The sequence below is a fragment of the Falco cherrug genome, chromosome 7 (assembly GCF_023634085.1).
Source record: "Falco cherrug isolate bFalChe1 chromosome 7, bFalChe1.pri, whole genome shotgun sequence".
Classification (NCBI taxonomy): Eukaryota; Metazoa; Chordata; class Aves; order Falconiformes; family Falconidae; genus Falco; species Falco cherrug.
This window is the reverse complement of record NC_073703.1, coordinates 2,043,921-2,068,285: the sequence shown is the minus strand read 5'-3', so window position 1 is coordinate 2,068,285 and position 24,365 is coordinate 2,043,921. Positions and strand designations below refer to the sequence as shown.

The window sequence follows — 24,365 nt, the reverse complement described above, 5'->3', positions numbered from 1 at the left end:
CTGTCCCCAGGGATGGGTGCAGAGTTAAGGGTATTTGGACACATTTCCCCCTACACCTCCTATCTCACATCCACCCAGAGATAGCTGCGTCTCTCCTTCCCGCAGGGGTCTGGGATGAAAGGCTGGGAATCCACGTCTGAAATGATGGAAGCTTTGAAACTCCTTGCACTCAACTATTTATTTTTAAATTTTTTTCCTCATAATTTCCAAGCCTCTGAAGCTTCCTCTGCCTTTAGAGCCTTTCATCCACCCCGACAAACCACCCCCCTCCTTCCTATATTTGCTTAGGCCAAGTTTGTTTTTTTTTTTATTATTTATTTACTTAACAAATTGCTCCAAGACGCTTTGATGTATCCGATTAGCTTCGACTGCTGGAATCAATCCATCTCTAGACTCTAGACGGAGCAGCATGGAGTGAAGCAAGGGAGTGGGGCTAGCAATAAACCGCCACAGGAGGCTGGAAGGTCCGAAAGTGGCCAAAAATAAGGTGTGCCAGAGGGTTCTGCATTGGCATGGCCTGGCCTGACCCCATCCCTGGCCGGGGAGGGGACAGCAATGCACCCTGAGAGCGGCTGAGGACAGGCCAACTCGTTTCACTTGTGAGCACAGAGGCATTTGAGCCCCTGGCAGAGCACCAGCCTCTTCCGCAACACAATCTCCCTCCAGCTCAACAAATAACATGTCCCTGGATGAGTATTAAGCCCAATTCCTTAATTGTTATGAAGATGGGATAAGCTCAGATTTACATATCTGAGGAAAAAAAAATTGCTGCAGCAGCTTAGGAAGATCAGAGGGAAAAAAAATCCTATTTCTCCCTCTTTTGTGGAACAAAAGCTCACAAGGAAACCATCAGGAGATAGCTACGCCTTTATTTGCTTTGCCTGATGCCCTTATCAACCTTACACATCCCCTTGGGACACTGGTACGGGATGGGGCTGGGGGGGATGTCAGGTCCTGGATGCCCCCAGCCCCTCCCTGGGGACACACCAGTACCCAAACCCATCCTCTGGACAACGCCCGGGGAAAAGATGTATATGTGGGGCAACATTTCCCTGCCTCCCCCGCCCTACTTCCAAAATCAAAGCATTTCCCTGGTGAGCCCCAATCCCTGGGGCATTTATCGGTCCCCTGGGGGAAACAGGGGGGTCTTTAGCCCCCCACTGCCCACACACCAGGCAGGATGCACCAGCCGGTGAAAGGCAGCACATAAGCGGGATTTTATCTGATTAAACTAAGGCTGAACTCCCTTCCCATGCATGGGCTGGGGGCGGGGAGCTGTGCAGGGACGGGGGTATATTAGCCAAAGCATTACAATTCAATTTAAGAGTTAATTGGATTGCATTGAAAAGCGCTTAATCTGAGCCGAGTTCGATTTAATAGAGACACCACATCTTCTGCTCCCTTCCTAACCAGGATGATGATTTTAGGGTGGGTGATTACCATCGCTATCCGGCTCCGGGCCCAGCTGCCGGCTGCTGATATCGTGTCGTACAAGGAAATAAAAGCCTCTAGATTACACCGGGTAACTCGGGGAGGCAGGATGCTCCGTGTAGGGACAACTGCTCCTTGGGCTCCCACCGCCTGCCTGCTTCTTCAAGATAAGGCTCAAGAAAGCAGTTGTGCTACCAGCAGGGACTGTGATTCCTCTGCGAGTCGCTGCTGGTTTATTTTGCTCAAAGAAAAAGAAGGAAAAAAAAAAAAAGAAAAAAAAAAGAGAGAGAGAGAGAAAAAGAGAAAATCGACAGCTAGGAAGAGATGAGATGACTTTTGGGAGCAAACTCTGGCTGAGTCAGCACTTGGCTCCTGAAAAACAATTTCCTCCCCATCCCGTTGCACGGGGCTGCTTTTGGGAGGGACTGGGACAACCAGAATAATGTCCCAAAGGGATGTCCTGCTGCTGGTGGTGGGGACCAAAGGGAAAAGGAGGAAGGGAAGGTCAGCAGAGCCTCCCAGGATGGGCCAGAGCATCCCCCACCACTGCTGCTCACCCATGACCGCAAACTGGGGCCAAGCGTAAAAAAGCCCCCTCCTGTGATCAAAAAATGAGGGAGACAGGTTGCGACTGTTACCCTGGGTTCCCACTGGCTCTTTGTGGTTTTTTTTTTTTCCTCATAGGAAAACATCCTCATCTGTGTAAGGTAAACACAATTCTAGCAGCTGGGGATGTGAGGAAGTGGAGAAATACAACAAAAAACCCCAGTACCAGCAGGAGACTTGGCAGCACCCCAAAGGGTCTGTTTTCCAAGCATCCCTTTTAAAACCTGTGCACGGGACCCGAGTTACATACCCTCCCCTAACCCCACACTTTTTAAGTGCCCTCAAAGCGTTCTCAGCCCCTAGCTTTGGAAAACCAGTGGCTGCAGAGGGCTAACCCCCAAGCTTCCCCCCGCCCCCCCCCAGTGACAGACGCTGCTGTGACTTGCCCTTGGCCTGGCAGCAGTTTATGGCCGGCGTGGTGGCCATCCATTTTCACGTTTGCTTATGTATCGACTCGATTTGCTGATAAAACCCCCTTGCATTTCAGCAGCGAGCATAAATCCATCAACACCCCAAGCCACCAGGCTGATAACACCCAGTGCTGTGCAGCACCCACTGCCCTCAGCACCCGCCGCCCTGAGCGTCTCCTCCCAGCTGTTGGGCCCCATCCTTTGTTAATTAGCACCGGGAAAAGCTGAGAAGTCACTAAGTGAGGATGGATGAGCCCTCCTGTGCTGCGCTCACCAAGAGTTTAGTAGCGCTGCTGGGGTTACGTTGGAGCAGGACACACAGGGGCGCACCCATGCCAATGCATGCACCCCCAGACACACAAAACCCAGAATTTTGGAGCAGTTTTCTCTTTTTTTCCCTGCTCTGGCTGGCTGCTGGGGGCCCCAGGCCATACCCCCCACTGCCCCACCCATGGCCATGCAGCCCCAAGAGGGAGAAGCACATGCAAAACCCACCAAGCTCGATGTGTTTCCCACTGCTGCCCAGAGCCTGGGTCACCAACAAACCCCGATGCAGCACAGCTGCAGCACTCAGACCGTCTGCAACCCCAGACCCCCCCAGACCCCCAACCCCCTGCCGTTGGGTCCCTGCCCCTCCAGCACCCTCCACTGTCCTGCAACCCGCTCGCCCCTCTATCCCCCTCTTCACCATCCCACCTCGCCTCATCTTGCCTCCAAGAAAACAACATTTCCAGCTACTTTTCCTCTCCCCAGCCCAGCCAGCTGGAAACAGGGACTGGGGGGACTGAGGCTGGATTTGGGTGCTGGGAGGTTTCTGCCGTACTCTGAATGCCATCAAGGGCCTCTCCCCACCTTGTGATGCTGGATGCAGGGCACCCCATCCGTGCCCCCATGTCACACAGTGGGGACACTGGGGGACCCACCCTCGGCACGGGATCTTTGAGTGCTGGCTAATTAAATAAAAGGGGCAAAAAGCTAATTAAATAAAAGCGGAAGCAAATTGCTGAATCTTTAATGTCCTTGAGAAATAAGAGGGGCACAAATATAACGTGGGGTCACATCAGCTGATTTATGGGTCGCTTTTATTGATGGGCTTAATCCTGTATGACAGGTGTGCTGGGGGTGCCCAGCCTCGTGCCGTGGGGGCTCGGGCACCCATGGGTGTCCAGCTCACCGGCAAACCTAACTGAGCCTCATCCGGGGCCAGGGCGCAGTGGGACACCCCCAGCCCAGCCCGAGCACAGCTGCCCAGGGCGCTGCGGGACCCCCCCGGAGCTGCGGGACCCCCGGCAGCCGCGGCGCAGCGGCGGGCGGGATGGCGGAGCGCGGAGACACCGCCAGGGGGCGCTGCTGCCGCGCACCGCAACGGCCGCGGCACCGGCGGGATGGGGGCTCACAGCACCCTGCGCCACAGCACCCTGCACCACCCTGACCCTGAGCCACAGCACCCTGAGCCACAGCACCCTGCGCCACAGCACCCTGCACCACCCTGACCCTGAGCCACAGCACCCTGAGCCACAGCACCCTGCGCCACAGCACCCTGCACCACCCTGACCCTGAGCCACAGCACCCTGAGCCACGGCACCCTGAGCCACGGCACCCTGCACCACCCTGACCCTGAGCCACAGCACCCTGAGCCACAGCACCCTGAGCCACGGCACCCTGCACCACCCTGACCCTGAGCCACAGCACCCTGAGCCACGGCACCCTGAGCCACGGCACCCTGCACCACCCTGACCCTGAGCCACAGCACCCTGAGCCACAGCACCCTGCACCACCCTGACCCTGAGCCACAGCACCCTGAGCCACGGCACCCTGAGCCACGGCACCCTGCACCACCCTGACCCTGAGCCACAGCACCCTGAGCCACAGCACCCTGCACCACCCTGACCCTGAGCCACAGCACCCTGAGCCACAGCACCCTGTGCCACAGCACCCTGCACCACCCTGACCCTGAGCCACAGCACCCTGAGCCACGGCACCCTGAGCCACGGCACCCTGCGCCACAGCACCCTGAGCCACAGCACCCTGAGCCACGGCACCCTGCACCACCCTGACCCTGAGCCACAGCACCCTGAGCCACAGCACCCTGTGCCACAGCACCCTGCACCACCCTGACCCTGAGCCACAGCACCCTGAGCCACAGCACCCTGCACCACCCTGACCCTGAGCCACGGCACCCTGAGCCACAGCACCCTGAGCCACAGCACCCTGAGCCACGGCACCCTGCACCACCCTGACCCTGAGCCACAGCACCCTGAGCCACAGCACCCTGCACCACCCTGACCCTGAGCCACGGCACCCTGCGCCACAGCACCCTGCACCACCCTGACCCTGAGCCACAGCACCCTGAGCCACGGCACCCTGCGCCACAGCACCCTGCACCACCCTGACCCTGAGCCACAGCACCCTGAGCCACGGCACCCTGCGCCACAGCACCCTGCACCACCCTGACCCTGAGCCACAGCACCCTGAGCCACAGCACCCTGCGCCACAGCACCCTGCACCACCCTGACCCTGAGCCACAGCACCCTGAGCCACAGCACCCTGCGCCACAGCACCCTGCACCACCCTGACCCTGAGCCACAGCACCCTGAGCCACAGCACCCTGAGCCACAGCACCCTGCACCACCCTGACCCTGAGCCACGGCACCCTGAGCCACAGCACCCTGAGCCACGGCACCCTGAGCCACGGCACCCTGCACCACCCTGACCCTGAGCCACAGCACCCTGAGCCACAGCACCCTGCAGCACCCTGAATCACAGCACCCTGATCCCACAGCACCCTGAGCCAGAGCACAATGAAGCCACGGCACCATGATCCCACTGCACCCTGACCCTGAGCCCACAGCACCCTGCACACACCCTGACCCCACGGCACCCTGACCCTGTGGTACCTTGAGCCTACAGCAATCTGACCCTATGGCACCTTCACCCTGTGACACCCTGACCCTGAAGCACCTTCACCCCTGCTCACCATCACCCTTTAGCACCCTCACCCCCTGCAGCACCTTAACCCCCTGCAGCACCTTAACCACCTGCAGCATCTTCATCCCCTGCAGCACCCTCTCCCCTTGCAGTATCATTTTCCCTCCCATCCCCCCCTCCCCTCCCATCCCTCTATCCCCTCAAAGCACCCTCTCCCCTTGCAGCACTCTCAGCCCTTGCAGCACCTTCACACCTTGCAGCACCCTCTCCCCATGCACCATCATTTTCCCTCACAGCACCTTGTCCCCCCGCACCGCAACCACCCCCCACCACCACCACCACCAGTGGGCCACCTTTGCAGGCACCAGTCTGGCGGAGCTGCTGGGCTCAGCAGTGCCTGTGCTGGGGGGTCCCCTCCCAGCTCGCTGAGGCAGAACCCCCTGCTCAGCAGCCACAGGAGTCCTTGTCTTCCTCGGAGGTCACCCAGCAGCTGGAAATGGGTCCTGCAAAGGGGCCCCAAGCAAGAAATCCTGATCCCCCCTCACAGCTGCCTGTTCTGCCATGCCATGGTGCGGTTTTGGGGGACAGTCTGCACATCTGGGCTCTCATGCGATAGAGCTGATGGCACACGTGCAGTGCCAGGAACAAAATGCCAGCAAGGCAAAAAACACCTCAAACCACTGACTTCTGCCAGCCCCACAGGAGACCCTCTGGCTTGTGAAACCCCCGGCAGTGACAGGTCAGGGAAACAGGGGTGATGGGAGCAGGGAGAGAAAGGCTTGAAGAAGAAGCAAATGTTTGAAGAGGTTGGAGAAAACGCCCCCCTAATCGTTAAGTGCTGCTTGTAAATTATTCATTGACTGGTAAGAGAGGCACAAATCTATTTAGCAAGAGGGCACAAGGGTAGGAAAACACGGTGCGGTGCGGCTGAGCCCGGTGTAAACCTCGGCCTAAGGTCAGAATGCTCATCCAGCAGAGATCAGTCTCAGACCTTGATAAGCCCGAGGGGGGGCTCATGTCCCAGCACAAACCTGCGCAGAGGCTTTTCTGCCTCCGTGGGACCAGGGCAGGGCAAGTTTACCCCATCTCTGATAATATTCCTCATTGCTTTGTTTTCCTCTCCCCGCCCCCCCCCCCCCCCCGCCCTTTTTTAATGAAGGCATTAACAAGCAGATCTGGAGCAGGACCTCTAAAGCCGCAGGGTAGGGACCGGGATCCGGGTTTGATCAGCCAGAGCAGAGTGGGAAGAAGTGACAGGGCTGTGATCAGCAGAGTGCTCCCCCCCAGACCCCCCTAGACCCCACTGCCGGGGGGGCTGTCATGTCCCAGCTCCCTCCTGCACGCACGCTCCATTAGTAGGGTGTCAGCCCTGATTCCCGGGGCTGTCAGGAGATGGGCTTTCCAGGGCTTTCCAAGCAAATTCCCCACACTGCAATGCAAGTGGAGTGAAAATAATTTGTGCTTTAGGAGGGAGAAACAAGCAAAAGAAAGAAAACGGCTGTCAAAGGTTGGGGGGGGGGGAAATAATAATCCTACCAGCAACGCTTTCTAGAATTTTTAGCCAGAACAAAAAGATGTTTAGGCAGGGCAGGGGTGCCCAAGGCTTGTGCAAACCCTTTCTGGGCCACTGCCCCACTCAGGCTTTAAAACTGGATGCTGGAAGCATCCTCAAGACCAATTCCCACCCGCCCTCACCTGCCGACCCAGGGGTGCTGCTGTGAGGATACAGCCAGCTGGGCTTGAGGCTGCTCGGGGCATCAGCACACACAAGTGGCAAAGCTGGGGGTGAAAACACGTCGCATAGACCATGTAGTAATGCCAGGGCTGGGTCCTGCACAGGTCTGAAGGGTGGTGGGGCTTCTCTGGAGCCCAGGGCTCCATCAAATTTGGACTTCGCATCCTCACCGCATTTCAGCCGTGCTGCGGTACCCACCTCCGCGTGACCCATTCCAGGTTTCTATTAGGCTGGGCATAAAGCAGCCGGCACAGCCACGGAAAGGGAAGTAATAAAGCTCAGTGGATTGGAGGAATTAAAACAGCTGGAGGAAAAACAAATAGCTTTTCTCTATTTTTTATGGTTGTTATTTTATTGTTAATTTTCTTCTTGCTTTGCAGCCTGAATCGTAGGGAGAAAAGGGATTGGGTTGCAGGTCATCTGCTGAGGGGGAAATAACCGGGCTTTGGGGCAGCACAGGGCCCCTCCACCCCTTCCCTCCCAGCTATTTAATAAGCAGAATTGGGGTTTAACGACCTGTTATTTTTAAAGCCAGATGGCTTAAAGTACAGGAAGATATTAGGACCAGGAGGGCTGGGTTTAAATTCATCCAAGGGCTCCATTTATCGGTACAAAGGCTGGAGGAGGAGAACAGCTGCCTTTTCTTTTTTTTCCTGGAGCCAAAAGGTATGAGCTTGGAGGTGCCTGGGGTCTCCAGCATAATGCAGTGGTAATAGGAGAGAATTTGCTAAATGGATTTGGGATTGAGCAATTAGATCGAAGCTGGTGCATCCAGGCTGCTCCAGTAAGCACTGCCACCAGCAAGGTGATGGGATGCTGTCCCCCCTCCAGCCCCTGTGCCACCCTGAAACAGCTGGGCACTGGGGATGTGGGCACTGCCAGAAAGGCTCCTCCATGGGCACAACACAAGAAATTATTGTTACAACCAGGCTGCAGATAAAACCCGTCCCTCCCAGCAGTGCATAGATTGGGAGATTAAAATGTGGGATCTATGCCAGATTTTCACTGTTAGGAGGCAGAGTGTGTGCCTTCTCGGGGGCTGGCAGGGTGATGCAGCGGGCAGGGTGCCAGCATGCCATCGCTGGCTGCTTCTTACCTGGCAATAAAATGGCTGCACAGGGGCTGGCGGCAGCTCCTCGCCCCTCCTGAGCATGCTGGCGGTGGTGGGCTCCAGGCTGGGCAGGGCACCGCTGCCCGACAGGGGCAGGAACGCTGCTGGTCTCTGGGAAGGGAGAGATAATGGTCTGGATGATGGATGGATGGGGTGGCAGGGGCAAGGAGGGGGCACCTGGACTGAGCCACCCCCACTGCATGTCTCCTGCCCCACCACCCAAGTCTCCAGTATGTCCCCAGGACTGGCGTGATGGGACAGAGCTGTGGGTTGGCCACACTCATGTCACCTTTGCGAAGTGCGAGGGGAGCTTTGGGCAGGGAGGGAGTCCCTGGGGTGAACCAGTGCCTGGCTGACAAGGCAAGGAGGAGGATGCTGTCCTTCACACTGAAGCCTGTGATGGTGGAAATGGCAGCTCTGTGCCCCCCTCAGCCTGTCTCTCCCCGTCCCTGGGAGGGCAGGAGGTGGGTGCCCAGGCCCTGTGGGTGCAAAGGGATGCTAAAAGCCACCTTGCTGCCTGGCGCTGCCCTGGCTTCGGTGCTGGCCGGATAAGGCACCTGGGGCACATGGGCAGCCCCTGCCAGACCCCTGCCAGATGCTGCTGGCAGCAGTAATGTCATTTCCCTGCCCCTCATTTCCCGCACCCGGCTCGGTGCGCCCTGCTCTCCTCCCGCCAGCCTGGCTTTTATAGACTCCTCTCTAATCCGGTTAGAGGGGGAAGTCAGATCTAATGGAATAAACGATGGAGTCCGCACACTCCTTGCTGCTGCCTGCAACGGCAAGGTCATGGACAGGGACTATTGCCCTGACCTGGCTGCCCTGGCTCCCAGTATTGGGGCAGATTTAGGTGACCGGGACCTGCCTTGCCACTGGGATCCTCGCATCAAGGCATGGCACGCCAGCACCCACCTAATTTACTGCCTAAGAGCTGGTGACCGTGACCTGGCAAATCCGCTGCTCCCCCTCACCCCCCCACCTCCTGGATGCTCTCTTCGCTTTGCCAGCTGAGCAGTCAGGCTGTGCGCCCTCTCCAAATTGGCTGCGGGCATGGGCAGCAGCGAAGTGGCCCTCACTGGGGATTGCTCCGTGCCTGCGCCCGGCCGCGCCTCGTTAGTGCAGCTAACCAGAGTGGTGAGCATCCCCCCGCCCGGCAGCAGGGATGAAGTGTCCAGAGGCGTCCCCGTGCCCTTCCCCATCACTGCCTCATTAACACCATCAGCATCATCATCCCCTCTGCTGCCGCATTTCATTACGCCACCGCCCCGACCTCAACCAAGCTCCTTCAGCATCAAAGCTGGGGTGAAGATGCCCCCCGCCCCACCACTCTCCCCCTCCCTGGGGAACAGCATCATGCAAAATGCAACAGTTTAGGCTCTGCCTGCAATTACTGAGGCCAGTGTGCAGCTGCTGCCCGCCGCGCCGGAGCGATGGCCAGCCCGGTCCCGCCACCATTGCCCATCGGAGAGCTGCTCGCCCGAGTGCATGTGCTCTTAATTCAATTAGCGCTGCCCTGAACGCTCCCCCAGGACCAGCCGGGCGGAAACCAACAAATTCTCCTTAACAAAGACATTCCCTGCTTCTTTTTTTTTGGTTCCTCACTGGCTTGGCTCTCCCCAGCTAACAATGCTCCCAGCCGACAGTGATGCCATAATGCCTCTTGTAATTTGCCATGCAATAAGAGGAATGGGTGATGTGTTTGATTGACAGGTGTCAATCAAGAGCTGGCAAGCTCTGCCGAAAGCCCTCGGAGGGTTTGCCAGCTCACCAGGAGAAGATGATTAGCAGGGCAGGGTGATGCTTCACCGAAACCAGCCTTTCACCAACTTCTCCATCCCCTGCAACGTGGTTTGGGGATAAAACCCCAGTGTCGGCGCTCATGGAGGGCAAACCTGACCAGACAGGCTGAAGTAATGGGAAACACACGGTGATTCCCCACTCCCCAACCAATTGTAAACCTATTTTTTTGCCAGCCCGAAAGGGGTTTGGTCACCAGGCTGGCATGGTGACAATTTACACCCTGGCGCTGTGACAATTTACACCAGGCACCGATCTGCTTCTGGTTTTAAATGGCAGCAATTATAGAAATTAAGGCTGTTTAAGCAATGATATAAGCAGCCTGTTGATTTTTTTTTTTCCTTGCCTGGAAATAAATAGCACTAGCTTTTCCCTTTTTTTTCAGAGGCTGTCACCACGTGCCGGCATGTTCCCAGACCCTGTCTTGGGTGACGTGACCAAGGGTGCTCAGCAAAGTGGGTGGCAGAGGCTTGAGGCGACCCCAAAGGTCCCAGGTCCTGAGTTAATGGGCTGAGCAAGGTGGGGTCGTGCCAAAACAAATTGTGAAACAGGCTGGCTAATAAACAGGGGTGATGAATAAATCCCTTAGGAGTAAAGGTGCCTCCGGTGTGTATTTTCCAGCCCTTGGATGGGGCTCAGCATCCCCCGGGCACATCAGGGACCACATCCTGCTGACCCTGTACATGGATTTGCCACTGGCTACTGCATGGTCAAACTCATCTCTCCTGGGCAAGGCACTAAATTTGGGGTGCAAAAAGAAGAATGAAGAAAAAGCAGGAGCCTTGCCTTGAGCCACCAGCCAGTACGGAGGTGGATGAAGTCAGCTGCAGCTTTTCCCGCTGCAACAGTTTTTCAGTGACAGCCATTAATTTGCTAAAACGCCAGCGTTTTGCTGAAGTCTTTGATTTCTTTGTCTCCCCGAGATGATCAAAGTCTTTTGTTCTCATTTGGACTCCAAAGAGGGAGCGCAGGGTGATGAAGGCAGGGGGAAATGGGCTGGGTGGGGGCAAATCTGGGGGTCTCGGTGCCTTTACAGGGGTGGGGGGGCTGCAACCCAGCACTGCCCTTTCCCTGGGATAATACAGCTCCTGTTTGCTCATCCCTGGTGTCAGGGATCTTGGCTTTTAATAAAGCAGCTGCTCCAAACCCTTTCCCTGTGGCTATTACAAATGTAGCAGGGTCTGAGACCCTGCAGAAATACTGGGGGATGAGTCTTATTTATGGGGAGTCCCTTATCCCTGGAAAACCCTGGCGCTCGAGACATTTTCCCAGCAGGGAGGGTCTATGTGAGCATCTGAAGCCGAGCTCGGGAGCATCCAGACCCCTGGTAGGAGTTGGTGAAATCCCTGCAGAGGCCACGGAGCTGCCGGGATTTACACCCAGCTCCGAGTGTGCCGGGGAGTACAGATGGCCCAGAGTTTATTTAGCTGTTTGTTATAAAAAGCCCAGCCAATCTAGGTTATGCATTTTCAGCTCTCTACATTAAAATACTAAAAAAAAAAAAAAAAAAAGAAAAAAAAAAAGAAACAAGATAAGCTTGGTGACTCTTCTCCTTTGCCACCCGGCTGGGGAGAGCTGTGGGGTGAGGGAGCATGGGGCAGGATGGGCAGGGATGCTGGGGCTCCTCACACCCCAGAGGACAGGCAGGGATGCTGTGGCTCCTCACACCCCGAAGACAACCCTGGTACAAAGGCTGCCCCAATGCCTTGTTGGTCCTTGACTGTCTTTACCTCCTGGCCCCCGTTTGGTCGCTTCTTGTTGTCCCAAAGCTGAGCCCAGGACTAATCCATGAGCTGAGGACTTGGAAATCCAGCCTTCAAGCATCCCTTGAAGCCTGGGGCTGCTCAAAGTGGGAGAGGAGAGGATCTGCCCCTGCAGCCACAACATCATCTCCCCTGCCTGCCAGGCCGTGGTTTTGGGGTGCTGGGGATCACAGCCAGCCAGCTGCAGCATCTTCCTTAGAAAATCCTGACCTCCAGGCAAGGAACAAGGGCCTCGGCAATGCTGGGAGGAGCCGAACATGCCCTTCCCTGCTCGGTGGCAGCTCGCTCATTGATTTGCATCGCTCTGGGTCCGTCTGCCTGGGCTGCCGCCGGATGAATTAACCAGACGCAGAGCCCAAGGCCAGCTCTGGCTCTCCTGCTTTTTGTTTCCACTCCCAGCTCTTACATATATTAAGGAAGGCAGGGCTGGAGGGGGGGAAAGGGAGAGGTTGGGGAAGAGGAGAAAAAAAAATTACAGCTCCCAGATCAAAACAATAATCAGCTAAATGAATTCCGCAGCATTTTCCCGCATGACTGCGAGTGATAATTTAGTGCAGCAGCCAGCTGGAAGCAAAAGGATTAATTCTGCACTTAGTGACACCCATGTGAATAATTCATCACACGCAGACCCCTTTTTGCTGACCCCCCTGGGCAATCCCTCCAAAGACCCCCACCAGCCAGCCCTGGCCCCCACGGCTCCCAGGGGGATGGTGGGATACGGTCACCAGCGCAGCATCCAGACCCGTCCCAAATTCACTTTAGGGATAGGATTTTTTTTATTTTTTTTTTTTGCAGATGGGAGCAGAGGCTGGAGGCTGCAGTAATTAGATCGATTGGGCTCATGGTTGCATCCTAACCTGCCTAAGGGCTGGTCCTGGAGCCAAGGGCTAGCAGGGTTCCCTCCTCCCCAGGAAAAGCAGCCAAATTCCCTCCCTGCTGTGACATCCCTGGGGACCACAAATGCTGGATGAAGACAGCTGGACATTTGTTACTGCGGTTAACCAGCCTGGCCTTTCTCCACATGGAGACAGTGAACAGCCTCTCCCAGATACCCTGCCTGTGCCCTGCCTGCTCTGCTGCCTCTGGTCAGGATTGCCTGGGAATACAAGCATGTGCCAAAACCCCTGGGAAAAGGATGGATACGTGAAAGCAAGAACGATGCCACTTTTTTTCAGTTGCCCAGTGGCGTGGTTCAGAGCTCTGAGACAACAGGTGCAAGGGATAAAACCCAGCCCCAGCCCAGCTGATCCCCACCTGAGAGGTTTGGATAGAGGGTGGTAGCTCTAAAGAGCCATCTCCCACCCCATCCCCATCCCTCCCACCCCACCCCCATTCCTCCCACCTCGGGGTTCGCCTTCCCCAGCATCTCACCTCCGATCGAAGGAGCTGCAGGCAGAGCCCCACGGTTGGGGTGGCCCCAGTTGTGGTTTTGAGGTCCGTGCCCTGGGGAGGCAGAGGAAGGGTCACAGCCTGCACTGGCCTCTGGGTTTCTACTGGAGCCCTTTGTGCCTTTGACATCACCCAAATGCCACCCGAAGGCACGGGGCTGTGGGTTGGAGCAGAGACCCTGGCTTCCCATGGGATGCTTGGGAGCTCTGTGCTGGGTGGCCCACCCAGATGAAGAGGTGGTATCTCCATCTCACCATCCCAGCAGCTATAGGTATCACCACCTATAGGTACCATCACCGTGCCAGCCTGCCCAGTGTTACCCCAAAGCTCCTGGCTTACCTGCACAGCGAGGCCATCCACACGCATCCCACCGCTCTGTGCCGCTAGCTCCTGGAAAACGTGGCTGGTGAGGGGCAGCACCGAGTATCCCACAGGAACAAGGGTGCCTGGAGCATCCCACACTGGGGAAGGGGTGAGAGCAGCTGGCTGGGGGCACGGCAGCCCAGGACCTGCCCCTGGCCAAGCCCAGGGACAAGGGAGAGCATCCTCGGTGGGGACCCTGAACTCACTGGTTTTGTACGGATAATATTCTATTGCCAGGGCAGTATCTTCGGAGAAGATGGTGGCTACATCTCGGCCTTGGAAGAGGAAGGAGGTGTTCCAGGTTGGCTGCTCTGGGGGTCCAGCTGGTCGGGACATCTTAGGAGACAACAGGAAAATTTTCCTTCAGATACCTTCTCTCTCTAGAGATAAATAAGCAGATAGATAGGGGAGAGAGGAGAGGTGGGGTAACAAAAAGCACAGCCTGCGCAGCTGCATCCCACCCCTGGCTTTCACTGGGTCTTCAAGCTTGGCTACTTCTCTCTGGCTAATTCCTGCCAAAAGCTTCCCCCTCGCAGAGCCAGAGGAGGAAAACACCACATGGACCAACTACCCCATGCTTCAAAACATCATGGGAAGAGCCTGGAGGATGACCCACGCTGCTCTGGGGTGAGCCTTTTGGTATCTGTCCGGCAACCTGGCACTTGCACTTGGGAAAGAGTTTTGCAATGAACCATGGACCCCGAAAGCCCAAACAGGATTTTGCGGTCCATATATCATCACAAAACCCTTTCCTAAGCATGACATCTGGGTGTCCTGACAGATATTGAACAGTGGGCAACATGTTTATCCCCAGAGCCGAGATCTGTCGTCGGAAATGGCATCGGTCCATCCCTGCCAGCAGCTGCTTCTCTTTACCTTGGGAGAGCCCTGCCAGCTCTCCAAAGGTCAGCCTTAACACTGGCTGCCCAACATCGAGAAATTATTGACAGCAGCTCCTTTTTAATGCTGTTACTCCCTCCCCTTGGTCAGCATTGCCCCACAGGGATGAGATGCTGATCGGCTTTTCTGCATCAGCACATTTATGCTTGGTTGAGGAGGGTCTTCCCCTGCTCATGTTTGGGGATGCTAATGGGCATTACGCACCTCAGAGACCCACAACGGTGCATTACCCAGCCCTGGGAGCTGTTAGCAAGGGGAGTGCGGGGCTGGGATGCTTCAGAGCCAAGAACACCTCCGCAACGGGCTGCACTGGGCAGCGCTTAGTGCTGGCTCAGCACCGGGCTGGCTCTCTTGGCTGGGAATTTGTCAGGGGCTCCCTAGCATCAGCTGGGGTTTTCAGCTGGGATGCAGATTGCTTTGACTGCAGGGAGCCCAGTCTGTGCCTGTAAGTCCTTATGGAAAACCTATACAGACTGGGGCAGCTCCCAGCAGCTGGATCTGGCTCAGCACTCTGCAGTCACTCCTCTCTTTTCCCAGCCTGCATCCCAGCCCACGGGGCTGTTTCATCAGCCTCAGAAAGCCCAATTTTGGAGGGAAAAATCTAAAAAGCACTGAACACCGCCTCCAGTTACTTTTCCTGGCATCGACCTGTACAAGGCACTGTGAGACGGTGCCATTTCAGACTCAGCAGGGAAGGGAAAAGTCAAATGTGGGAGCATATTGTTAATTTGACCCCAATTGCCAGAGGTCCCGAGCCCACATGGCTCCTCTCACCCGGACAGGGATGGGAGATGTCGTTCCTGATTTCCCCCCCTGATTTTGGGGGCTGTGGGGGGTGGGGCAGGAGTGCTTGCTGGGTCCAGGCTGCTTCCCACCGGCTTGGCGGGACAGATGGATGCTCTGCACCAGGGCATCAGAGCTGATGCACTGATTTGGGCAGACATCTTGGCACAGCAACTGCCTCTGCCAAGGGCCACCTGGAGAAACAACAAAGGGGATGGGGAGGAGGAGGAGGAGCAAGGAGACGCCTTCATCCTCCTTAGCTACCCCAGCTCATCTGCTGAGAGCTGATTCAAAGGCAGCATCATTGGCATGAGGAGGGGTAGAGGTGGCCAAGCCCACAGCATCTCCCCTGCCTTCCCAGGGGATGGGGCCATCCCCTGGTCCTCACGGCTGCCTGTCCAGATGGTGCAGACCCCAGAAGAGTGAGAAGCTCCAGATACATGGGTTAAGCTGGAGGGTCCCCAAGGGAAAGAACCCAAAAGGAGATTTATGGTAGAGAGGTTTGAGCTTGGTGCTTGGAGGACAGACGCAGCGTGGCTTTCTGTAGGAGGCACAGCCCAGTGCCCATCCGCCCTGTGGATTTGCCATTGCACCAGTGTGTCCAAACCCATCCCTTTTGGTGAGAAAGGGGCTGTTGGCTCAACAGGAGCACCCAAGGAGAGCACCCAACACTCTTACAGGTGGCTCTGTGCAGGTCTCAGCTAAGTCCTGGCCAGGAAGACCAGGTCTCCAGGCCCCTGGCCAGGCAGGGAAAGGTTAACAACCGGGGAACCCAAAAACCCCCTAAGTAAGAGAAGTATGAGGGGTGCCCCGCTGAAGGTGAACCCAAGTGCTGTTGTCTGCAGATGCTGATGGGAATCGACAGGCGAGAGGACACGCTGGGCTGGCAGAATTATCGAATCCGATTAGCCTGCCCAGGAGTTCACTCAGGGAAAGCCATTAACCTCTGGAACTGGAGCAGCAACGTTCCCTCCTCCTCCTCCTCCCAGCCTCCCCCTTAAGCTTTCCTCCTAGGCATTAGGAGAACATCCTCCCCGGGAAGGAGGCGCATCCTACGTGTGGGGAAACTGAGGCAGGAGATGGGAGGAGAGAGCGGATGGGGATTACGCAGCTCCCCAGGGCAACCTGTCTGTGCATCCCCAGGGAGAGCATCCTCAGTGATGTGCAGAGACAGACAGAGCCATGTGGGCACGGAGGGGAGGAGGAGGAGAAGGAGAGGAGGAGGCAACAGCGTGCATGCAGGCCAGATGGCTGGGTTTAATCACTTGTCCTCTTGCGTTGGGCTCCCACAGCTCCGTGTTGGCACTGCCGCCTGTGCCAGGGCTGTGGGGCTTGGCTTGGGCTCGCCCAGCGCCTGGGTACCACAGCTTCACGGGGTGGGGGGTGGGGTGGGGGTTGTATTTATCCATATACATCCAAAGGAAATGCATTTTGGCTGCATTTAGAGGAGTGGAATATCCTTGCTCTGGCTGAGAAACTGCAGCCTCTGGGTGCTGCATCTTGGGGGGTGGCCAAAAGATAGCACAGGGGCAAGAGCATGGGGATTTCTTTTGCAATATCTGCTCCAGAGCTGGCATGGGCAGCCTGTACCCTGAGCCCACTGCCACGGTGGGGCTGGGGGTGCTGATTCCAGGGGGGCTAGGGCAGGTACAGACCCAAAGCAGAGGGTCCTCGGTGCTCCCCCTGCCTCTCACCTGCAAAGAACAACTCAGGGAGGAAAAGGAGAGGGGGGCAATAAAACAACAATTATTGTAATGAATGAAACGCACTAGTGATTTTTATGATAATTCACTGCCTTGTGGGTGACTCGGCATTTGGCTGGTCTCCTCTAAGTAATATTTTATTTATGGGCTCCCCGAACATGTTGGTACAAAGGTGCTTCACTCCCCGACGATCAAAATTCAACACACGGGGGAGAAGGACCAAGATGGAGAAACATGTGCTCCGCCAGCACTTGGGACCAGCTGGATCCATCTTTTCAGGGTGGCTGGACATCTGCCCTCACCACGCTTTCGGCTGGCACTTTTCAGAGGTGAAGGGATGGAGCAGCCCTGGTTTTGAGAGGCGGCAGCTTCACGCTGGCTTCTGGCTTGGCTGCCCCCTCACACCTCCCCCCTGCCCCAGCATCCCTCCAGTCCCCTGCCTCTCCCTCCTTGCCAATTTTTGGCAGGGCTCGGGAACAAAAGGGGGGCCCTCCTCCTGCTCACTGATGATGCCGCGTGCTGAAAGCATATGTTTCCCTGGCAACAGCTATTTTGAAGTTGTGCGTCGCTAGCTTTCCCCACGGTACTTAAGGCCGGGGAGGAGAAGGTCTCTGCCTTTGAGAGGCGGCACTCAAGCCGGAGGCGTGAGCGGAGCAGAGGGAAAAATGAAGGACAAGACACAAATGAGGTGCTGCCTGTGGGTTTCTGCAGGCAGGGCAAGGAGGACCGTGTTTTTGATGCTCAAAGCATTGCTTTGCCCCTAAAGCTTTTCTCTGCAGGGGTGCTCAGCTCCCCTGCCAAAGGAGAGATGCTCATTGGTACCTGGATGGGATGGATGCTGCTGGACCCGTGCACCCCCACGGCCATGCTCGGCCTCGTACCTGTGGGTAGCCATGGTTGGCAGCTCGGGCGATACTGAAGGCTGATGCTGGAGGGTCTGGGAATGTGATGGTAGCGGGACTGATGCCAGGACAGGAGATGGGATGTTTCTCCATGCGGTGCCTGTGAAGTGATGGAAAGGGGGAGAGTCAGCATGTGTGGGGCCACATCCATTCCCGGCAAGCCATGTACCGTGGGAGGAGGCAATTGTCCCAAACCCAGCACCACCCACCCACGTCACCAGCAGCCCCCCATGGTCACCACTCACTTGTACTCCTGAACATTGGTCACAACTCTGGCCACAGCGACGAGGGCCCCAGGGGGGCTGGCCAGGGGGGCCGACAGCCCCCGCAGCAGCACCTGGGAAGTGTGTGTGGGGGGTGTCAGTGGTGAGGGCACAGCAAATGGGGGGGAAATAAAGCTGCCCTAAATCAGCATAAGATCCACCACAGCAGGAGACAACGTGCAGCAGCATCCTCTCTGAGTTGAGATGCTCTGGTCCGTCCCAGACCCTGCAAACCCCTGCTGCCACCTCCTGTCCCCAGGGCCACCTCTCACCTCCAAGGCTGCATAGCTGAATCCATCACAGCGAGGGATGAAGCTCCCTTTGCGGATGATGGTGGTGTGCAGGACTGTCCCCACAGGGTCCCGCGTCCTTGGCTGTTTGCGGAGAAGAGTGACCCGGTGGGAGGAGGAAGGGTCAAGGTCACCAAATGTGGGCACTGGGCGCGCAGGCAGCCCATCACTGACAATAAAGCACCAACTGATAATTAAAGCTTACTGTTCCCTAGAGCCTTCCCGGAAAAGATCAATATAATAAATCTTTTTGCATTTAAATATTTAATTGCTCCCAATCCCTGTGCAGGGAAGAGGACACTAATTTCTGCCAGCCAGAGCATAGGGGAGGCTGATTTGGGGGGTGTACTGAGTGAGTTTGCCAGGTCTCAGCTGTACAGGGGGCTGTCAGCCAGGTTCCTGGGACTGTTTACAAGTTGAGATGGAGAAATCCCCACCAAAGGGCTTAGGAAGCAGCTTCTCTCTGGGGCTGGGTACCTGCCTCATTAAGGAATGCACAGCAGCCCCTGTTTAACAAACACTTGGACGTATGGCCTGGCCCCACAGCTGCTGAGGGGTCAACTGAGCACAGGATGCTGAGGGCAAAAGCACTTCCCAGCTTGAAATCCCATTGCTTTTCCTCCACATTTTCCCACTGGAGAGAGATGAAAAAGGCCCAGCACAACGCCTGCCTTGTTCCCACCTCGCAGGAAGCTCACAAGCCTCTTTGAGCACCTTCCTTGACTTGCCAAATTCGGTTTTCCCACTGGGATTACACCATTACACAAGGCTCCCTTTGCCCACAGCCCGCAGCTACAGCTGGTGCAAGGCAAAGTTGTAAGAAGGAATAAGCAGGATGGAGGGGCAGGTGCTGTACCTACCAGAACCAGCTTGCAGTGGTGGGGCTGGAAGGGCTGGAGATGCCTCACTGGCAAGTGGAAGGTCCCCAACGCCTCCTTGGTGGCTTTGTCTGCCACGATGAGAGTCAGGGCTGGAAGGGAGAGGGTCAGCTGTGGGGCTGGCTGCAGGGTTTGTGGAAGGGGGGAGCAGGCGAAGCAAGGGGGAGATGTTCAGGGGAAGGTCTGGGTGAAGAAGGGCCAGAAGGCATTGATTCATTTTCAGCAGCCCCTTCCCCTCACAGGTCATGGTGGGGTAGACATGGGCAGGATTTACACCCATCCTGGGTTTATATGCATACATCTCAAGGAGACATCAAGAACATGTCCCAGGCATCCCCAAGAAAGCAAAGCCCATGAACAACCGGCAACAATGCAGATTCCCATCTAAGAACCTGGGATTTCCCACTGATCCATCTAATCCACCTCCCTGCCTCCAACCCACCCCACTCAGCTGCAGGGGGTGGCATCCTTCCCTGAGCTCCCCCTGCCCTGGGGTCAGCCCGCAGCCAACCGTGGATTTTGAGGCCACTTGCCACCATGGCATCTGCCCTCTCAGGGCTGTCAGGTCTGTCCCCTGGCATGGCAACATCACCTCCACGGGCACTAGCACCTCCAGCTCTTCCCTTAATTTAAAGCAAAGCTGCAATTTAGTTGACAAGCATGAGCAGGAGCCTTTTATCAGAAAAAAAAAGGAGCTGATGGAAGGGAAAACCGCCTTCTCTTTATGCTGCCATCAAGACTTGGGCTTCCCTTCCCCCAGCTTAATGATACTGCAAGGCACCCGCCTTAACTCCTGCTTGGCCAACCTGGTGATGCCACAGGTCCTGTGTGTCCCCAGAACAAAGATGATGGGCTAAGCAAGTGCGTGCTCCTCCCTGAGCTCATGCTTTTCAGCAAGTGCTTGATTTATATGGAGATTTTCTTTTCCTCCCAGCACCTTGGGGAAAGAGCACCAGGGAAAATGTTCTGGGGTTGTGCGAGAGACAAGTGGCTTTTCTGCTAGTCGTCACCGATGACAGATTACACTCAGCAGCCCCGCTGATGGAAACTATTTCTGAGCAAGAAAAGGGTGGACCCCATGTTTCTGTGCAAGCAAAGGTGTGAGCTGCATCTGAAATGACAGCTCTGGTCTGACGGTTTGGGGGATGACCATCTCCAAACATCTGGGGGATTCTGGGAGACGGATGAAGAGGGCTGGAGGTCCCATCCCCACATCCCTCCTGGTACCACACGGGACAGGTCCAAAGTACACCAAAAGCTCCTCAATTTCATTTAGGTCAGGGCCTGATGGGATTAGGCATGATGTGAAGATTGGCTCCCACAGTTTGTTTTGCAACAGTCTGATTATAATCAAACCCTGGCCCCTAATGCCACGGGTTTACAATTACAGACTTAGCAGCCCTGTGTGGGGAGTAACAGCATCATTATGTGGGTCCAACCAATACAAGGTGTTGGGATGGCAGCAGGGAAAGTTTTGGAGGGCTGCCCCGATGCTGATTCCCATGGGATGCTTTGGAGGATGCTCCGAGCTCAAGCACTGTCACTTGCCCCATCCTGCAGCACCATATCTGGGGGCATGTCCCTCCTGGTCATACCCTGAAGCCATCACAGCCACGCAGGGCTCAGGGCATGGCTTGTCCCCATCGCAGCCATCCTCTTCCTCATCCTTTGGAGCAAATGCTCCCTAATATCCCAAAATTAACCCTTTGAGGAGATGAGTCCTGTGTCCCGGTCCTCAGCATCCCTGTTCCCATGGTCCTCCAATGCTCTCACCTGCCCAGCCTGCATCTTCAGCATCTATTTCCACCGTCACCTCCTCCTCCCAGGTGGGTGTGTGGGTGGGCACTGAGGTTGCACGAGTAGCCTTCGGCTTCTGCTCCTGCTCATCCCCTCTGCTGGTCTTACTGGGAGGAAAAGGGAAGCAAGACAGGCCAGTTACTGGGTGAGGAAGGGGAATATGTCAGTGGGGAGCTGGGCCTGGGAGAGGGATGAGCACTGATCCTGCTCGGTGCATCTGAGAGCAGGCAGCCCACCCTCCTGCCACCCTCAGCAAAGCTCTGCCCTGGCTCTGGGGGGCTGAACTGGGGGTCCAGGGCCAGTTTTACTCCAGGCTGCCAGATCCTGCTGAGTCTCCAGTGACGGGGTTTGTAGCTCTTTTTATCCAAAAGGCTATTTCAGACCCCAGAGGCTAATTATCCACTGTATTGATGAAGGGACAGGGAGGAGGCTTCTGGGAAAGGAGAGAGAAGATTGAATGTTAACAACTGCTGTCATTAAGCTCAACACGTAACGAGGCTGAGCAATAATTACAGCAGTTTTAGCAGCTATGGGCCCTGGGTAATTCTTCACCCACGCTGGTGCAGGGCCATCACCATCAGGGCTGTTTTGGGACTGTCCCTCCCACTTTTATCAATTGATCATCAGTTACTCATGAGCTTGGCTAATGATAATAATGTCCCTGCCCATTAGGGGGCTGGCAGATTTTTTAGGGGGGTCTCTGCTACCCAGCAAAACACTTGGTGTTATCCTGGGAGTTCCAAGACCACAGCAGAGACCCACTGCCTGGTGGTGTGGTGACCTCAGGTCCTCTCCATCCCTGATCAGAGTGCAGGGGGATGGTGATGTGGTGTCAGGCCAACATGACACAGATGCCCCAGCCCTGTCAGTGGGTTGCTCTGCATGTTGAGATGATAAAGTGTCTAGTGCTGGCTCCTCCAGGAAAGTTCTTGCTGGAGCAAAGCCAACATGGCTCTTAGGGAGAGGTTACTAGCACACTGTAGTGACTGAAAGCAGATGGTGGCACTTTGCCACTCCCTGGGAGCTGGAGACCCCAGCTTTGGGGGAGAGGAGATGATTAAGGTCCTTCTAGCTGTAGGGTCAGCTCCAGGTAGTGGTGGGACAAGCAGGTTCCTCCCAGCCTGATCAGAGGATGTTCTATGCTTGCAGAACCTTCATTCACTCCCAGCCACCCTCTCAGACCCTCAGCCATGCTACATCCATGTCCTGTGCTCCAGAGAAGCCCTCAGGGATGGAGCTGAGCCCGCCAGCTCTGGCAGGTGGGAATTAGCATCGGGCTGGCACTCTTGTGGAGGGGCTGTAGGAAATCGGCTCTCCAGTAATGAGCTCTGTGGGGGATTGCTTGATCAGCAACGTGCTCAGAGTCCGAATGAAGCCAGACCTGTGCTGGGGGGTAGGAGGAGGAGGAGGGTGAGAACTGGCTGCTCTGGGCCCCCTTCATTATAGACTTGCCTAAGGATGAGAGAGCATTCAAAAAGGGCTGTGTAAGTGTGTGTGTGGGGGGGGGGGGGGGGGGCGGGGCGGGGCAGAAAACAATCCGCAACAGTACAACACATGGGGATGTGCTTCAAAATCAAATTAATAGGCCGGGGGCAGCAGGATCAGCAGAGAGCAGATGTGGTTTGATGTCTCCTCCTCACCCCAGCGAGCTTCAGACCCACTGGTGGGGCAGGAGATGGGGTCTCCAGCAAGCAGGCGCTGCAGACAGCTGCCCACGAGATCGCATGCCTCGGGGCAGGACATGGCTGGGACAGACCAAGAGATGCTCCTCTGATGCTCTACATCCCTCCCCGCCTGCTCCAGGGCAGGCACTTTGCTCTGCCATGCCGGGATGCCCCAGCCACCCACCGCTGTGATAAAAGATAAAGATAAAAGATGAAGATGGCCGCCCCTGGGGAGTTATTATACATTAGTGTCTCAGCTACAGTGTTTGGGGATGGCGTCAGGCAGCCACCCCGCTGCGTGTGACACCCGGGTGCCCAGCAAAGGGCTTGGCAGGGCTGTGCCAAGCCCTCGTAAATATTTATTTATCCAGGATTAGAAGTTATTATCTCTACAGGGTGAGTTATTTCTTGGGGCCGACATCCCTGCAGAGGCAATGCAGTGGTGCAGGTGCCTGGTTCTCAGGGAAGAAAAATCCCACGCAGCACTGCCACGGCTGGCAGAACCGACATCCCAGCTGTTACCAATGTGGTGGCTGGAGGGTCCAGTCCTGGGGAAGACAATGCTGCCCCCCACCATGCAGCCCCACTGAGCCTGGGGGGCTCAGGTTCAGTTTGGGTGATTAAATACAGAGAAAAAAAGTCACAGAGGTGTAAGGGCAATTTCTGAAAAGATTCAAAATGAGAAAGGAAGAATTATAATTCCTCCTTTTCTTTGAGAAACACAATTTTTACATTGCTCCTGACCCTCTATATAACCCCAGATCGACCCATCTTCATGCCACCATGACCTAAGCTGGGTGCTGGGGTGAGGAGGGGGCCCCCAAAGACCTCGCTTGGTCCCACTTCCCACACCCCCTTGCACTGGGGCTATCAGCTGAGCCTCTGATTCATTTCTGGGCACATTGCAGAGCCAAAAGGCTTTGCATGCAGCAACACCCTAACCCCTTCCCAGCTGGAGCATCCCAGGACCCCACAAGCAGGACCACTGCCTGCACAGGCACACCCGCAGGCAGGCAGACGTCAGAGCCCCCATCCCCCAGGCTGGGAGCAGACGGCACATTCAGCAGCGACCTTGAGTTTCTTGTCTTGGTGCTGAAGAGCAGAAAGGAAGAAGCCAGGAGGTACTTTCACCCGCCCACAGTCCTCAATGGAGAGGAGAAGCCAGCCAGAGCCAGGCGCTTTGTGCTGTTAATTGCAAACACACCTGGCTCCGGCACGCCAAGGTCATCCCTGCATCACGCTGGTTCAGGAGCAATTTGTCTGTGTGCGTGAGGGAGTGAAAGGAAGATGCCAAGCAGACCCACGGGTGCCCCTGAAAGCAGGGAGTGGGGATTTGCTCAGCATTCAGAGGATAAGAAGCAGAACCAAGCTGCTGCTGGGACACTGGAACACCCTCTCCAGGGCAGGGATGAGCCAAAGCCCATCGGGATGCCTGTGTGGGCTCTCCTGCTGCTTGAGGTCTTTCACATTCACTCTTCTAAACCTTTCCCTCCCCAGTCCTCTGCACCGAGAGCTGGAAGCAATGCACACAGCTATGGAGCACTGTGGGATGCTGAGTCCGGGCGTGAGTGACCGGGCACAGCCACAAAGGGCTGGCGTGAACAGTATTGCTCCCCTCCTCCCACCCCACGCCTGATTTTGGGGGGTGACGCCGG

General features: G+C 56.2%; 1 protein-coding gene across 1 annotated transcript in view; it reads right to left on the bottom strand.

Annotated features, from left to right (window-relative positions):
* CCDC33 (coiled-coil domain containing 33) overlaps positions 1-24,365 on the bottom strand; it is a 44,681-nt gene that overhangs the window by 5,763 nt on the left and 14,553 nt on the right. The window contains exons 5-13 of the mRNA XM_027802796.2: positions 21,023-21,153; positions 19,232-19,341; positions 18,354-18,455; positions 18,064-18,155; positions 17,798-17,918; positions 13,737-13,866; positions 13,507-13,628; positions 13,150-13,221; positions 8,207-8,332 (exon numbers count right to left, since the gene is read on the bottom strand). Of these exons, the coding sequence (XP_027658597.1) occupies positions 8,207-8,332; positions 13,150-13,221; positions 13,507-13,628; positions 13,737-13,866; positions 17,798-17,918; positions 18,064-18,155; positions 18,354-18,455; positions 19,232-19,341; positions 21,023-21,153 (1,006 nt within the window). The remainder of the gene's footprint in view (positions 1-8,206; positions 8,333-13,149; positions 13,222-13,506; positions 13,629-13,736; positions 13,867-17,797; positions 17,919-18,063; positions 18,156-18,353; positions 18,456-19,231; positions 19,342-21,022; positions 21,154-24,365) is intronic.